The following is a 17,256-nucleotide window of genomic DNA, read 5'->3' on the forward strand; positions in this document are numbered from 1 at the left end:
GCAGCTAAAAGTAACTAAATATAAAAAAAAAAAAAAAAAATTGGAAAGGACAGGAGTTCCCTGGTGGTCCAGTGGTTAGAACTCAGCGCTTTCACTGCTATGGCCCGGGTTCAATCTCTGGTCAGGGAACTCCCCAAAGCCACGAGGCACAGCCAAAAAAAACTGTTTGTTTGTTTGTTTGTTTTTATTTTTAAAAATAAATTAAAATATATTTTTTTAATTGGAAAGGAATGGGAAATTCCCTGAGACAATTGTTGGTATTACAGGACCACTCTAAATATGTACACTTCTATTGACATTTTCTCCTCTCTTTTCTCATTTTCCTCACCTCATCTTTTCATCTCAGTAGCACCAATATCTCCATTTATATTAAAATAAGAGTATTAGAGTTTACAAAGCATTCTCACATAACGTGATCTTCACAACTCTATGTGATATTATTTTCCATTTATAGAAGAAAAGTGGAGCTCAAAAGGTTAATGAGTTAGCAAAGTTCACAAAATTTGGAAATAACTAATGTAGAAGCCAAGTCTTCTGACTTCAAAGTTACTGCTCTACAATACATTAGCAGAGATGTCCCTCAAGATTATTTGGTATTGAAGACCAAAAAGGCTGTTGATTGCTAGTAAGTCTTTGATTTTTAAATCACGTGCCAGTAATCCTAAACTATAAAATGTTACTTTCAATTAAAATATTTCTTCTCTTACCCAAACTCTTTCAGTATACTCTACTTTTCCAAATAATGATGCTGTTTGGTCAGTTATTCTACCCCTTCTTTTTTTTTTTTTTTTTTTTTTTGGTTTGGCTGCACTGCACAGCATGTGGTTCCCCAACCAGAGACTGAACCCGTGCCTCCTGCAGTGGAAGCGGGGAAACCTAACCACTGCACCGCCAAGGAATTCCCTCTACCCCTTCTAAATAATTTTTTAAACTGAGCATTTAACTATCCCGAGGCTAGATTAGATAAGGGAAAGGAAGGGAAGGGGAAAGAAAGAGGCAGGGAGGGAGAAAAGGAAACGAAAGGGAAAGAAGGGGAGATGGGCAGGGAGAGGAGAAGAGGGGAGGAGAGCAAAGCAAAGCTCACCCACCCGCCATACAACTGAAATACAGAAGAATCCTAAATACCCTGGGGAACCAGTGATTTACTATTATCAGAGGATACTCACAGGGAGATACCACGATTCCCTATTAATGAAACTTCGCAAAAGCAGTGAATGAGTAGAAGGGAGACAAAGAACCGAGGAAAAGCACAAGCTGAAACTGCTCAGAGAAGGAGAGAAGGAGCCCCCTTCTCTTCCTGTTCTCAAAATGTGGTTCAAGCACTATCTATATCAAAAAACTTGAAGCTTTTATTTAACAAGCATATCACTAAACTCCAACACAGATCTGCATAATCAAAATGTCTGGGAATTGAGCCTATTAATTTGCATTTTAATAAGCCTATGGGTTATTCTTAAACTCAGTCAAGTTTGAAACTCTTCCCTCATTCATGAATCTTCTTCAATCTTTAGCAGTCATGCTACCAGTTTAACTGAATTCTGTCTGCTGTCAAAGGCCTTGATGTGGCAAATACTGCTTCAAGTATTAACTAATATTAAGAAAGAAATGCTATGCCCTTACATAGATCATTTTGTCCTCTAACTATGAAACTTACCAGTATTTTTTAAAAGACTGCTATTTAAAGCATGCAGGTGGGGGATGAAGGAGTGAGACAGAAGATAGGGAGGAAGGTACACAAAGAAAATATTTTTCTTGATTTTCTTTTTTTCAAAATGGGAAAAGAGATTGCTCAATATGTTCGGAAGGGGCTTCCCTGGTGGCGCAGCCGTTAAGAATCTGCCTGCCAATGCAGGGGACACGGGTTCGAGCCCTGGTACGGGAAGATCCCACATGCCACGGAGCAACTAAGCCCATGCACCACAACTACTGAGTCTGCGCTCTAGAGCCCGCGAGCCACAACTACTGAAGCCCGTAGGCCTAGAGCCCGTGCTCCGCAACAAGAGAAGCCACCACAATGAGAAGCCTGTGCACTGTAACGAAGAGTAGCCCCCGCTCGCCGCAACTAGAGAAAGCCCGCGTGCAGCAACAAAGACCCAATGCAGCCAAAAATAAAATAAATAAATAAATAAATAAATTTATAAAAAAAAAAAAAGTTCGGAAAAAAGAACATCTGTAAATTAATACAGTATTAAATACTAGTATATATATTTTCATTCAATTATAAGAGATTGGTCATTAATTTGTATATGCTATCTAAGAAACTGGTTATGAACAGCAAAAATATTAATAAGTTTTCTTTAATGAAGAAGAGAGAGTAGTAAGAAAAACGGATATATTGTTTTTATATACTAGGCTTAATCTTATTTAAGCCTTTTAAAAAGCAACTCTCATGAATTAAGGCTAAAAGATGGATTTTAAAGAAAAGATTACCATTTGGTGCAGTGGGAGGTGACCAGATACCGTAATATTTTGGCAAATATTTTCGTAGCTCTAAAAGAACACCATCAGTACAATCAGCAGCATAAACCTGAAACAAAGAGAAACATAATATTTTCATGTTAGTTTCTTATAATGCTTTATTTATAATTGCCCCATACATTTCTCAAATAACACACTACTGTTGAATCATAATTTATCTGGTATGAGTTTTAACTGTAAGTAAATCTGGGGAAAAAAAAAAGATTACTATCTGTCTTCAATGAAAAACCATGTACTGTTTAGAGCACATTCTTCTTGGTTATGTAATTCTAGCCTTTCACTGTCCTTGAACTATTTTACAACAAAGTAAGTTGTAGATAACTCTTAGCAAATGTAAAAGAATTCTTGCCCATAGACATGAAAATAAATTCTGGCCAGAGGAGGGTCAAATGACTTCCCTCCAACCCCCCTGAAAGGGGAGAGTTTACAGTGTTCCTATGTACACTCATTTCACCTTCCCTTTATGCCAAATAAATTTGTGCTTCTTTGAGTTCTCTTTTGAGCCAGCTTTAAATCTGCCTTATTCCCTCATTAAATAATGAGTTTAACAAAATCTTTACCATGTATTTATTTTATATCTGTAAGGAAATTGTGATTTTACCTCAAAAAAAAAGTATCGTTTAACTCAATGCAAGTCTAACTATTATTGCTCATTTAATTCTTTGATTTATAACCAGTAATAATTCTAGAAAAGACTAGAAATATCCAGATATCCTGGAACTAGATTCTTAACTTTTTTCCTAGAAAAGGAGAGAAAATATTTTTGTTTTAAAAACAACTTGTAAGACATCTTATCCCATTAACTCTTGCCAAATAAGGTCTACCTAATTATCCAAAACCACTTAAGTTTACTCATGTAAAATGCTCATGAAATCTCAGTATCAGAATTCTATGTGTCACACCACATTTATGTCAAGTAGTTACATACAACATAATTCTACAGAATAAACTCAAGTATGACAGAAACTCACCAAATATCCACATGATACATTGTATTTCCCAGGTTCCCCTATTGAAATATGAGCAGAAGTGATATTAGTCACTTCTGGGCCAAGGTAATTAAGAGCAGGGTGTACCTTACCATCCCTCTGTTCCTGGCACAATTACAGTGAGGGCACAGAGTGTTCATGATGACCTAACAACAAGATGGAGGAACCAAGTTTATCTCTATGTACTTACCTAAAGAAGTCTATGATATATATATAAGTGAAAAGATAAAAACTGGAAGAGTAGAAAGGTAAACTTTCTCTTCTTACTTTAAATATTTTTTTAAAGTAGTAAGACTGGTATTTACTGCAATATGCCAAGCAAGATTAACCTAAAAAGCTTTCTACCTAGAAATGTAGGATAAAATATAACAAATATTTTCTTAAACGCATAACTGAGCTCCCAAGGTTAAAAAGGAAATTCATAGGGATCCAAAATAAAGAGGAAACCCAAAGTGCTAAGCTGAGCAGTGATGTTGGGCTCACAGAGGTCCACTCTGAAGACTTGAACCAAAGGATAGATGAACTTAAGGACTAGTCATAGATGAGGATAGAGCTACTATACTGAAACAAGAAGAGTAAATAAAGAATGTTTTGGTCAAGCTGATAGAGAAAAAGAGAAAAACAGCAAATAAACAATATCAGGAATTAAAAGGGAGTCATAACTAAACTAGCATAGCATTTTAAAAAATACTATGAAGAACTCTGCCAGGTGGGTAATTATATAAAACTATAATCTGTATTTTACTATCACATTAACAAAGAAAAAATCAAGACATTTAAGAAACTGAATCATTAGTTTAAAAATACATCCCTTGGGGAAGGGTAAGCTGGGACTAAGTGAGAAAGTAGCACTGACATATATGCACTACCAGATGTAAAGTAGATCGAAGCAGCAGCATCGCACAGGGAGATCAGCTCGGTGCTTTGTGACCACCTAGAGGGGTGGGATAGGGAGGGTGGGAGGGAGATGCAAGAGGGAGGGGATATGGGGATATATGTATACATATAGCTGATTCACTTTGTTATACAGCAGAAACTAACTCAATATTGTAAAGCAACTATACTCCAATAAAGATGTTTTAAAAAAAAGAAAAAAAAAATATACACACACACACACACACACACACACACACATCCCTTCCAAGGAAAGAATGAGAGAAAAAAAGATGGATGGAAAGGAGGAAAGGAAGAAAAAGAGACAACAGGCCACTCTGATGAATTCTTAGGTTAAGTTTTATCAAGCCTTTAAGGAACAAAATCCTTATCTGATACAAATTCTTCCACAAAATAGAGAAAGAAATGCTTCTCAACTCATTTTATGATGCTAAAAGAAACTTGATATCAAAACCAGACAAGGACAATATGTGAAGAAATAATAGTCCAATCTCACTTATGAGTATAGCTGGAAAAAAAATCTTAAATAAAACACTAGCAAACAAAATCCAGTAACGCATATTATTAAAAAACAAATTAAAAAAGACATGTCCAAGTAGGTTTTATTTCAAAAATGAAAGGTAGTGTAATGTTAGAAATCCATTATGGCATTTACCACGTTAACAGATTAAAAGAGGAAACTCATATGACCTTTTCAATAGATACAGAAAGGCAGCTGAAAAATATTCAATACCCATTCGTATTTTGAATTGTTTCTTGAAATAAAAATAGGAAGGATGTTATGTATCTTCTTCTCCTTCTCCAAGAAGCTCATATGAATCGACTGCATCAGGGAGGGTTCCTTGCCCTCTTGCCATTGTCTCTTCCTGGTACAAGAGACTGGAGGGTAGGAGAAGACTTGAGGTCAGCTTATTTACTTCTCTAGTTCCCTCCTTATCAGTTCAAGTCCTCTCATAAAGTTACCTTCCCTGAGTTCCAGTAACCACTCCCTCTCCTTGCCGATTAGGCCCAGGGATGGTATGGCATTATCTCTTGCAGGTGGCCTTAAACTCTGACTACAGTCCTTTTATTAAACTGACAGAGTGCACCATTTGTTCCTTGACAGAATCTTGACTCACAAAGAAAGCAATTTCCTTAACCTGGGGAGAAGCACCTCTCAAAAACTTAGATTGAAAGTCATACTTTAAAGGGGAAATGTTAGAAGCAGTTCTACTAAATGAGAGGAAGATGCCCCTACCATTGCTTCAATTAGGCACTGAACTAAAGTCCCTGACTGCAAGGGATGCGGGTTTGATCCCTGGTCGGGGAACTAAGATCCCACATGCCTCGCAGGGTGGGCAAAAAAAAAAAAAAAAGGATTCAGCAAGATTACTATATATAAGAACACTATACAAATATCTATTTCATTCTTGTGTATTAGCAATCACTGGAAAACTTAATTCAAAAAAATACTATTTACAATAGAAACAAAAAATAAGGTACCTAGAATAAATCCAACAAATTATGTGCAAGACTTTTACAGAGTAAATATAAAATACTTTCCTCAAAAAAGAAGCAGTGTTAGCAGTTAAAAGCATATTCTAGAGATAAGACTGCCTATGTTCAAATCCAGGGGCCATGATTAACTGTTTGAATGATCTTGGTCAAATTATTTAAACTAATTATGCCTTAGTATAAAATGAGGATAAGAATAGTACCTAACTCACAGGTGGTTGTTAAATGAGCTAATGGTGATAAAGCATTATAGCAGTACTTGTTTTTTGTTTTGGTTTGCATCGTTTTTTTACTTGCACTAAATTTAAGAGCTAAAGTTATAAAATTCTTAGAAGAAAATATAAGCATAAACCTTCATGACCTTAAATATGACACAAAGTCTATGCTTCGAAGGACACTAACAAGAAAGTGAAAAGACAACCCAAAGAACAGGAGAAAATGTTTACAAATCACATATCTGATACAGGATTTATATCTAAAATATGGAAAAAAGGTAAAGACAACCCAATGAAAAAATGAGCAAAAGATCTAACTAGACGTTACTCCAGAGAAGATACACACATGGCCAGTAAGTACATGAAAAGATGTTCAACATCATTAGCCATTAGGGAAATGAAAATCAAAACAAACCACAATAAGATTAACACTTCACACTCACTTGAATGCCCATTAAAAAAAACAAAAAACAAAAAACTAACAAGTGTTGGTGAGGATATGGAGTAACTGGAACCCTCATACATCAGTGGTGAAAATGTAAAATAGTGCAGCCACTTTGGGAAACACTTCCGACAGTTCCTCAAGTAGTTAAGTGTAGAATTACTATATGACCCAGCAATTCCACTCCTGGGTATATATCTAAAAGAACTGGAAACAGGTACTCGAACAAATACTTATACATAAATGTTCATAAAAGCACTATCTATGAAAGCCAAAAGATGGAAACAATCCAAATGTCCTTCAATGGGTAAATAGATAAACAAAATGTGGTATGTAAGTATAATGGAGTATTATTACTCAGCCATAAAAAGGAACAGAGTACTAATGCATACCACAAACCTGAAAAACATGCTCAACAAAAGAGGCCAGACACAAAAAGTCATATATTGTGAAACTCTAATTATACGAAATACCCTGAATAGGTAAGTCCATAGAAAGCAGATTGGTGGTTGGCAGGGATTGGGGGGAGGGAGGAAGAGGGCATCATGGCTTAATGGGTACAGGGTTTTCTTTCATGTGATAAAAATGTTCTGTAACTGATAGAAGTGGCAGTTGCAAAACACTGTGAATGTTCTGAAAAGTACTCCTAGCACACCACTGTAAAGCAATTATACTCCAATAAAGATGTTAAATAAATAAATAAGTTTAACAAAAAGTACTCCTAGTAATATGGTTAATTAGATGTTAAGTGCCCCCCTTCACCCCTACCCTCCTTTGGAGTTGCACAGTACACATTAGCACATTCAAGGCTCTAAGAAATCCTGTAGTAAAAAAACACCTATTTAAACTCAGCATTTCTGAGAAATACAGTCTCTCAGCTAAGCATTTTTCAAAATGTAGGTCACAACCCATCAACTGAAATCAATTTAGTAGATCAAATCTTTAAAAAATGAAGTAGAATAGAAAATACTAGAATGCATCGGTAAAGATAAGCATTGTATTTCTTGAAGCTTTTGTTTCAGTCACATACACAGTATACTAAGACATGCCGTCAAATGTATTTTTTACTGAGTCATCACTAGAAGACTATGAAAAACACTCTGAACACAACAAAACATATCTTACCTCACTTACCATATTATAGAATTCCAGCTCTCTTGGACCCCTTGGAGGTGGCTGCAACTGTTTCAGAACTGTGCCATCTGGATGTTGCAGTATACCTACAGAACAGAAGTCACATATTTTAAAATGGTTTAAATAATAGTGTATCTTGCATCATAGATTTGTTCCTAAAGTTACAGATAAACCACTTTCATAAATTTAAGGGATTCCTTATACTTATTTCAGAAATTTTAACATTCAACCAACATATTTCAGTGCTTATTATATGCAAAGCACCAGAACACAAATTCTAAACAGCTTGGTTTTATTGTCTCCAACCACTGTTTCCCTTGTAGCCCCCTCAGACTTTCTAATAAATAGAACACATGTAAATTTTTACAGAAATTCTTCAGTAATAGACTTTCCAGGAGATGTTAATTTATAGTTAAATAAGAAGCAAGTTAAAAGCAGTAGCATAAATTGATCCCCCTTTTATTAAGCAAACAAAAAAATGTTAACAATGGTTCTATATGAATTTCCTACTTTGTAGTTTTTTTGTTTCTCTCATCTGTTATAAGAAAGCAACTAAAATTTTTTTCTGATTCAGATGCACTGTGTACAGCTGTACAGATAGCATGAGGGCACCTAGGCAATGGGAAAAGTGGGGGCTGAAATCAGGGGCCAAGCCTGGAGCAGGAAAGGGTAACTTTTTATAATATGTCCACTCAAAGGAAAAACTTTTTCTAAAGTCATCATATATATATACTAGCACTGCCCCTGTCACTATGCCATGAAGATTCACTCCCAAGTTTATATGTTAAAATCTTAAATTTTCAGATATTGAGATTTCATAAAATCACACTAGTTAGAACACAACATAGCTCAAATAAATCTATTTACAATTTTGGTAAAATACGCCACTTAAGTTTCTATTTCTTTTGGCAATGCCAGGAATTTTTAATCATGACAAAAATGCAGAGTTTAATCAACAGAGGCAGAAAGTACCAACTTAAGAGAAACAGTAATCAAGTTTATTTGTTTTAAGTCCTAGTTATAGACTAGAAGGAAGGTAAACATTAATTCATATGGATCAGATTGGTTGGTAGGGGTTTTTGGGACTTCAAGGAGCAGTCTAATATAGCTAAAAGTTACTAAAGAGAAATTCTATTCCCAAAGGCTGGGATGTAGAACAAGAAAGGCCTTCACTCCCATGGTAATAGACATTTTCAATAGGCTAATGAAGAATGGTAGATGTAAAAACTCCTTGATGAACTGAACTGTGGTTGGGGGTTGGGGGGGGAATGGAGCATTCATAAGTGAGAAGAGAACCATGAAGCTTCCCTACCTTGGGGCAGACACCTCATCTAGAGACAGGTGAACCTGCCATTAGACAAATATTTTAGCAGGCAAGCAGAAATCAGCCAGACTGTAGACAACAGTGGGGGGTAGCAGGATGGATTAGAGACAATAGTCCTAACACAAAAATAGATTGCTTGGTCCAGCAATTCTCCCACACTACTCACTCTGCAAAACACCCCCTCCAAGTTTTCAGAGAAAGCAGACATGGAGTAGAAGATAGTAACACCAGACATTCTCCCAGTGAATGAATTCCAGGATCTAAAAGTAAACCAATAGTACCTTATACTGCAGCCAAATACCTCACAGCCAAAAAACAGTCATGATAAGAAAGGAAGCATCTTGGAAGGCTGAACGAATACCAGATGAACTGAATCTAAGACTGCAGCCCACACCAGCTCAATTAAATCCAAGGGGGAATATGATTTATCAGCCCCTCACCCTAAACAGAGGGAAGGGATTATACTCTATGTGGAGCAAAACAAAACAAAAACAAAACAAAAAATAGTACACTTCAGGGGACTTCCCTGGTGGTCTAGTGGTAAAGAATCCACCTTCCAATGCAGGGGATGCGGGTTCGATCCCTGGTCAGGGAACTAAGATCCCACATGCCGTGGGGCAACTAAGCCCTCGAGCCACAACTACAGAGCCCCCGTGCTCTGGAGCCCGCGTGCCACAACTAGAGAGAGAAAACCCACACGCCACAAGTAGAAAGAAACCCTCCCGCCACAATGAAGATCCCGTGTGCCGCAACTAAGACCAGACACAGCCAAAAATAAAGATAAATAATAATAACCTTTAAAAAATAATAATAAATAAATAAATATTCCAAAATGAGTAAATATACTGATGTCTGGGGAGACAGTTCTCTGTGAGAAAAAAGGGAGATATGAATACAGAACAGGGGGAGGTAAAGAACCCTGTGATATTAGATTTTAATTATAGGTATGAATATGAACTCTATTTTTTAAGAATATGAAATTATTTATTTCTTAATCTAGTCTGCTGAAAGGACAAACAGCAACCACACTAAAGGAGCAATGAATACACCTGTTGCCCAGATCTTGGTTTTTAAATACCATTTACCCCCAAAGGAACTAGATTCTTGAGGAAAATAGTGGTTCATTCTAGGACTGGGACAGGGAAAGTACAAGATGAACATGGGACATCTTTTTATGCCACAACGTGAGAAAATGCTTTAAAAGAAAATATGGAAATGTTAAAAAGGCACAGGAGGGACTTCCCTGGTGATTCAGTGGGTAAGACAGCCAAAATAAATAAATAAATAACTATTAAAAAAAAAAAAAAAAAAAAAAGGCACAGGAGCCAGCTTGAAGAAGCTCCCACTGCCGAAGTCTGGGACAACTGAGCATCAAAATAAGTAGCAACAATAATGGATAAGACCCATTCACTGAAGTTTGAAAAATCCATTACTCCATCCTACTAATTAAAGAGAGAGAGAGACAGAGAGAGACAGAGACAGAGAGGAGGGAAATCTATATTCCTTATAGAAGAATGCCAAAAAAAAAAAAGAAAATAGCGACTTCCCTGGCAGTCCAGTGGTTAAGACTCTGCGCTTCCACTGCAGGGGGCACAGGTTTGATCCCTCGTCCTGGAACTAAGATCCTGCCTGCCATGATGTGCGGCCAAAAAAAAAAAAAAAAAGAATGACAACTAACAAATGTAGCAGGAATAAGAGAGTTAGAACATTACCATTTTCCAACTAACAGTAATTAGTGAGTTGGTCAAATACCATCAATGGGTGCTTACAACATTTGATGAAAACTTTGATGAGAAACGTGATATTTTAACAGTCTCAAAATATTCCTCTCAAATTATTTACTTACAATAGGAAAAATAAAACTTCACAGTGGAAAAATCTGGCAGATATCATTTAATCAGGTGATCAGTTATTGGGTTGGCCAAAAGGTTCGTTCGGTTTTTTCCGTAAGCTGGCTCTAGTAGCACTTAGTTGTCTTTAACTTCATTTGAAACAATTTTGTTAGATTATTTTGTGACAGCTGTCATATCAGCGTAGACTAAAAATAAACTTATCAAAATTGGTGAATTTTTGTGTAGCCATTTTAATAGTGAAGATGGAAGAAAAAAAAGCAACATTTTTGGCATATTATGCTTTATTATTCCAAGAAAGGTAAAAACGCAACTGAAATGCAAAAAAAGATTTGTGCAGTGTATGGAGAAGGTTCTGTCACTGACCAAACGTGCCAAAAGTGGTTTGCAAAGTTTCGTGCTGGCGATTTCTCACTGGACGATGCTCCACGGTCAGGTAGACCAGTTGAAATTGATAGTGATTAATCAAATCGAGACATTAATTGAGAACAATCGACGTTATACCACGTGGTAGATAGCCGACATACTCAAAATATACAAATCAAGGGTTGAAAATCATTTGCACCAGCTTGGTTATGTTAATCGCTTTGATGTTTGGATTCCACATAAATTAAGCGAAAAAAAACTTCTTTCCACATGCGATTCTCTACTTAAACATAACGAAAACGTTCCGTTTTTAAAACAAATTGTTACGGGTGATGAAACATGGATACTGTACAATAATGTGTAACTGAAGAGACTGTGGGGCAAGCGAAATGAAGCACCACCAACCACACCAAAGGCTGGTCTTCATCCAAAGAAGGTGATGTGTATATGGTGGGATTGAAAGGGAGTCCTCTATTATGAGCTCTTTCCGGAAAACCAAACGATTAATCACAAGAAGTACTGCTCCCAATTAGACCAACTGAAAGCAGCACTCGATGAAAAGCATCTGGAATTAGTCAACAGAAAACACATAATCTTCCATCAGGATAATGCAAAACCGCATGTTTCTTTGATGACCAGGCAAAAACTGTTACAGCTTGGCTGGGAAGTTCTGATTCATCTGCCATATTCACCAGAAATTGCACCTTTGGATTTCCATTTATTTCGGTCTTTACAAAATTCTCTTAATGGGAAAAATTTCAATTCCCTGGAAGACTGTAAAAGGCACCTGGAACAGTTCTTTGCTCAAAAAGATAAAAAGTTTTGGGAAGGTGGAATTATGAAGTTGCCTGAAAAATGGCAGAGGTTATTAGAAGAAAATGGTGAATACAATGTTCAATAAAGTTCTTGGTGAAAATGAAAAATGTGTCTTTTGCTTTTCCTTAAAAACCAAAGGAACTTTTTGGCCATCCCAATATATCACCAGTAATGCAACTGACATCCTGTGCTTTATGATATGATGCTTCAAGAAAACAATATAATTCATAAGTATTCTTACCAAAAATGCATTCATCTGATTCTAAGCATGAGGAAATAATTAGACAAACTTAAAGAATATTCTAAAAAGCCAAATGCCTATACTCTTCAAATATTTCATAGTTATGAAACATAAAGAAAAAATTTAAAAACTGCTCCATATGACAGGCAACTAAAGGCTCATAATAACTAAATGCAATGTATATAGCCTTAGAAGGGGAAAAACTGTTATAAAGAATATTAGGGGAAAATTGCTATAAAGAATACTATAGGAATAATGGCAAAAGCCAAATGGAAATATTCTGGAATTGCTAATTTTACCATGGTTAGGTAAGAAAATATTCTTATTTTGAGAAGATACACAATTATTTAGAGGAAAGGGGTCATGATGCCTGCAATTTTTTAAAAATGGTTCTGTAAAATCATTACCATATGCAGAGAGTAATAAAGCAAATGTGGCAAAACATTAATAAAGGTAAATCTAGATGAATGGTAATATATTCATTCATTCATTCAGTTCATTGTACTATACTTGCAACTTTTCTAAGTTTGAAATGTTCCCACACACACAAATTCTTTAAAAAGGAAGCATGATTTACAGTAGCATCAAATACCTAGAGAAAATCTAGTGTCAGACCTTTACACTGAAAACTATGTCTAAGAGAATTAAAGAAGGCCTAAATAAATGGAGAGATAGACCATATTCAAATACTGGAAGACTCAGGATTATAAGGAAATCAAATCTCACCAAAGCAATCTATAGATTAAAAGCAGACACAAAATCTTATCAGGTTTCTTGGGGAAAATGGCTAGTTGATTTAAAAATCTATACAGAAATGCAAAGGGCCAGAAATAGTCAAGATAATCTTGAAAAAAAAAGTGGGATGTTTATTCTACCATACATCAAGACTTATTATACAGCAGCTTAAATTAAGACAATGAGGTATTATTGCTAGGATAAACAAATCAGTGAAACAAAAGTCCAAAAGGAAATGCAGGAAATTGAAATAACTGGGGTATATGCACAATACAGTACAAATGAGCTGTAAGAAACAATGAGGAAGCACTCTATGAACTGATAATACTGATTTCTAGGAGATATTGTTAAGTTTAAAAAGCAACGTCCAAAACAGTATATATAGCATACCACTTTTTGTGTCAGAAAGAAGGGAAAATGAGAAAACTTACAGAGATCTGCTTATTTCTGCAACAAGAAACTCAGAAAGGATAAATCAGAAAACAATGAAATTGGTTACCTACAAGGGATGCTGAGAAATGGGATGGAGTGATAGGGAATAGAGTGACACTTCTGATATACCTTTTTGTAAAGTTTTGACTTTTGGAAGCATAGTAATTTTATAACCATTCAAAAATATTGATATATCACTGAAGGAAGGGAACTGAATTTAAACAGAAACAAATGAATCCAACTGTATTTCAAATGAATAATATTACCATTGACAAGAGGGGGGTAAAAATAACCACACACACCAAAAAAATCCTAATCCAAATAACTTTTGAAGAGTTTCCAACCACATACCTTCAATAAAAGGGAATCTCATCTTGCACTCTTTATTCTAGGTTTGTTTTCTAGAGTAGTATGGGTATAGAAATCCTGAAGATTATAGGATTAAGAAAAAAAAATTAATATTGCTGGGAGCCAGGTTCTCACTGAGGCAAACGGGAAACATTTAGAATCAGGAAAAGGAAAACAACTCTGTGGAGTTGGAATGAAACTGGAAGTATCAGTGTGTACTTATGATTTCTAAAATATTTATACATACTTTTTAGTTACGTGTATTGAAAAGACCTGGAAGCAATAACACCCTAGTGGCAATGAGCAAACCTGCACCCAGATCTTGGTTTCTAAATACCATTTCCCACTAAAAATGAACCAGGGCTCCTTAGAGAAAATGGCTGGTTCCAGAGCTGGGAAGGGAAGGCACGAGATAAGGCAAAAATAACTTGTGACAGAAAGGAAGGAAGTGCTCCCAATTGGCCAAATCTAGGACAATTGGGACAGCAAAATAAACAAGCTCTATAATGGGTTATGACACTTTATAAAATAAGAATCCACGACTCCAAAGTGATCATAAAAAAGAACACATATGCATAGTAGTAATGGAGGGCTATTTCTTTTTTTTTTTCCTTTTCTTACAAAGTCAACTATACTTCAATAAATAAAATATTGACTATATTCCCTGTGTTGTACATAACATCCTTGTAACTTATTTTATACCTCATAGTTTGTAGTTTGTACCTCTTAATCCCCTTCACCTATTTTGCTCCTCCCACTGCCCCTCCCCTCTAGTAACCATTAGTTTGTTCTCTGTATCTGTGAGTGGAAGGCTTTTTTTTTTTCTTCCTCTCTGAGGGCTATTTCTTACAACAGAATGCTGACTGTTAAAATAGAGGGAGTGGTAGAATTGGAAAAATCACAATTTTTCAACTATCAGAGTAAAGGCTGCTTCAGGCAAGAATCATCAATAGATGTCTAATCTAGGGGTAAAGTATGAGGATCCCAATATCTGCATGACCTTAAATCATTTCTCCGTAGACAGCTTATTATTGCAAGGTGGAAAATATTAACTATGTAGTAGAGAAGCCAGACCACACTTGGACCAGATGATCAAGTTAATATCACTAATAATGGGCAGATAGACACTGTGGACTTTAGACGTGATACCCTAAGAAGGACACACTTTTATAATGTTCCAGCCAGAAATGTATCACCTGAATCTCATCATAAGAACCCATCAGAAATCCAAATTAAACAATATTTTATAAAATAACTAGCCTGTACTCTTCAAAATTGATATCATAAAAAAAAAAAAACACAAAGAAAGGCTGAGAAACTTACAAATTAAAGAATTCCAAGAGACATGACAACTAAATGCAACAAATGATCCTGGACTAGTTCCTATGCCAAAAAAACCAAATATGATAAAAGACATTATTGGAAGAGTTGACAAAATCAGAATATGGACTACAGATTAAAGCATTGTATCACGGTTAAATTTTCCATATTTGATAAATGCGCTGTGGTTACAGAAATACACACTAAAGTACATTCTTAGGAAATACTCGCTGAGGTATTACTGTGTAAAGGGGCATGATATATACAACCTACTCTCAAATAGTTCAGAAAAAAACAAATTACGTATGTATCAATATATAGAGAGAGCTAACTTCAAGGAACAAGTTAACTAACAATTTAATGGGTAGAAAGGCACGCAACTGACACATCATTAACCCCTAATTTTGAAAAAGAGAAAAGGAGTAGGTAAAGATCAAAGTAGTGGGAAATGTTGTTCTTTCGGAAATAACATACATTCAATCTCATCCATTTTCAAAAATCCTTGTTTGAGTGGTTTTCTACAAGCACAATACACGGTGGGAAAAAAACAGTGCTCTGAAGCAGGACCCTTGGTTTCCAGATTCTACACACAGTAGCTTTGTGACTTTAGGCTTGTCACTTAACCAGCCTTGGCTTCAGTTACCTCGCCTAAAAATGTCAGTATTATCTTACCAGCCTAAACCGGAATCATCTTATCAGCACAAACCAAATTGTCCTCAATGGTTTCCAGGTCTAAGATCCGCATTACTCACATACGCCTCCATCTGATTCCCCAAGTAATCATGGCCTAGGAACCAGTGTAAGCCAGGTGAATTCCAGTTTCTAAACCGAACTTTTACATCACCAAGAGAATAAAAAGGCCCTGGATTGTGCTTTAAACGCCGTGACTCAAAAAATGTACTACACAGACCATGACACAATCTTATAAAGATGATCAAGAATAACTGATTGTCTTATTTGTGTACCATCCTAGTACAATAGTAGGGTGTATTTCCTAACGTGAATCCGAGTTTCAGCATTCCTGAAACCACGCCTCCCGGAGAAATCCAGGAGATATCAGAAAAACCTCTCAAGGGGGCGCGGAGAGAGATCCCGGATAAACCAGGACAAGCTTCCAAAACCAAAACCAAAACCCAAACAAACAAACATTTTAAAACAAAAAACAAAAAAACACTTGTTTTTTCCCCTCCAGCTATGCAGCTGCACCCAAAAGAGAAGCACTAGATTAGCATCATCTGCATTTCATTCCTTTTCTTTTGCAATACTAGCTGCCCGCCTATAATAAACAGACCTTGTGCTCAGGAGAGAATTTACTTCCCCGTCCAGTAAAAATGAAGTTCCTTATTTTCACTAACAACGAAAGCCGTCTTCAATCAATACCCACCCTCCCTGCGGAGGCCAGACACTCCTCTCCCCGCCACCTCCTGCTGCCCGCCTGACGCCCCACACCCCAGAAATCGTACCACTTTTCGAGCCCCTGCTGCACGGGTCGCGAGGCTCTGGGGGAAAGCGGAAGAGACCGGGGGTGCGGCGTACACACCCGGAGGGGCGTCCGGCCCGGCCAGCGGGCCCCAGGCTACCTCGGCCGGCCCGGGGCTCGCGTAAGGCGGAAGGGGTGCGGCGAGCTCCGCGCCACCCCCACTTACCCACTTTGTCCTTCCCATACATGTGCCCGGCCACCTGATGCGAGAGGGGCACGCAGCCGTTGAGGAAGCGGAGCCTGCCGCCCGCCGGCTTCGGGGTGCCCTCGCGGGCGGTCTCGCCCGCCGGTGGGGTCCGCATTTCTGGGGGGCCGGGCGCCTCAAGCCGGAGAGGGGATGGCGGCTCCGTTGCCATAACGGAGAGCTGAAGCGGCAGCAGCAGCGGGAGCAGGGAAGAAAATAAGGCGGAGGGAGGGGACGCCGGAGAACCCGGGGGTCGCTCAGGCTCGGCCGCGAGGAGGCCCGGGGGTTCCTGCGGCTGGTGCCCTCTGTGGCCCGAGGAGGGGGCCCATGACGCCGCGAAGGCGCGGGCTCTGCCCTGCCCAACTCTCGGCGGAGCGCGTCTCTCGGCTCCCGGCTCTCGCTGCTCAGCCGCCGCGGCCGCCGACCCGGGCGCAGCCCAGGAGACTGACCCCAGCGGATAAGCGGCGGCAGCGGTGGCGCCCCGCGCTCCCTGGGGCCTTGACGGCGACGGCGG

The 17,256-nt window shown here is 37.7% G+C and overlaps 1 protein-coding gene across 3 annotated transcripts in view; it reads right to left on the reverse strand.

The window, feature by feature from the left end:
- IPMK (inositol polyphosphate multikinase) overlaps positions 1-17,225 on the reverse strand; it is a 40,488-nt gene extending 23,263 nt beyond the window's left edge. For 2 of the 3 annotated variants that reach the window (XM_036828633.1, XM_036828631.1), the window contains exons 1-3: positions 16,725-17,221; positions 7,638-7,732; positions 2,431-2,527 (exon numbers count right to left, since the gene is read on the reverse strand). In XM_036828633.1, coding sequence (XP_036684528.1) covers positions 2,431-2,527; positions 7,638-7,732; positions 16,725-16,914 — 382 coding nt within the window. In that variant the 5' untranslated portion in view covers positions 16,915-17,221. Of the gene's footprint in view, positions 1-2,430; positions 2,528-7,637; positions 7,733-16,724 lie in introns of all 3 variants that reach the window. The other variant, XM_036828632.1, reaches the window with a different exon arrangement.
- Positions 17,226-17,256: the final 31 nt, after the last annotated feature.

This window comes from Balaenoptera musculus, chromosome 16, assembly GCF_009873245.2.
Source record: "Balaenoptera musculus isolate JJ_BM4_2016_0621 chromosome 16, mBalMus1.pri.v3, whole genome shotgun sequence".
Classification (NCBI taxonomy): Eukaryota; Metazoa; Chordata; class Mammalia; order Artiodactyla; family Balaenopteridae; genus Balaenoptera; species Balaenoptera musculus.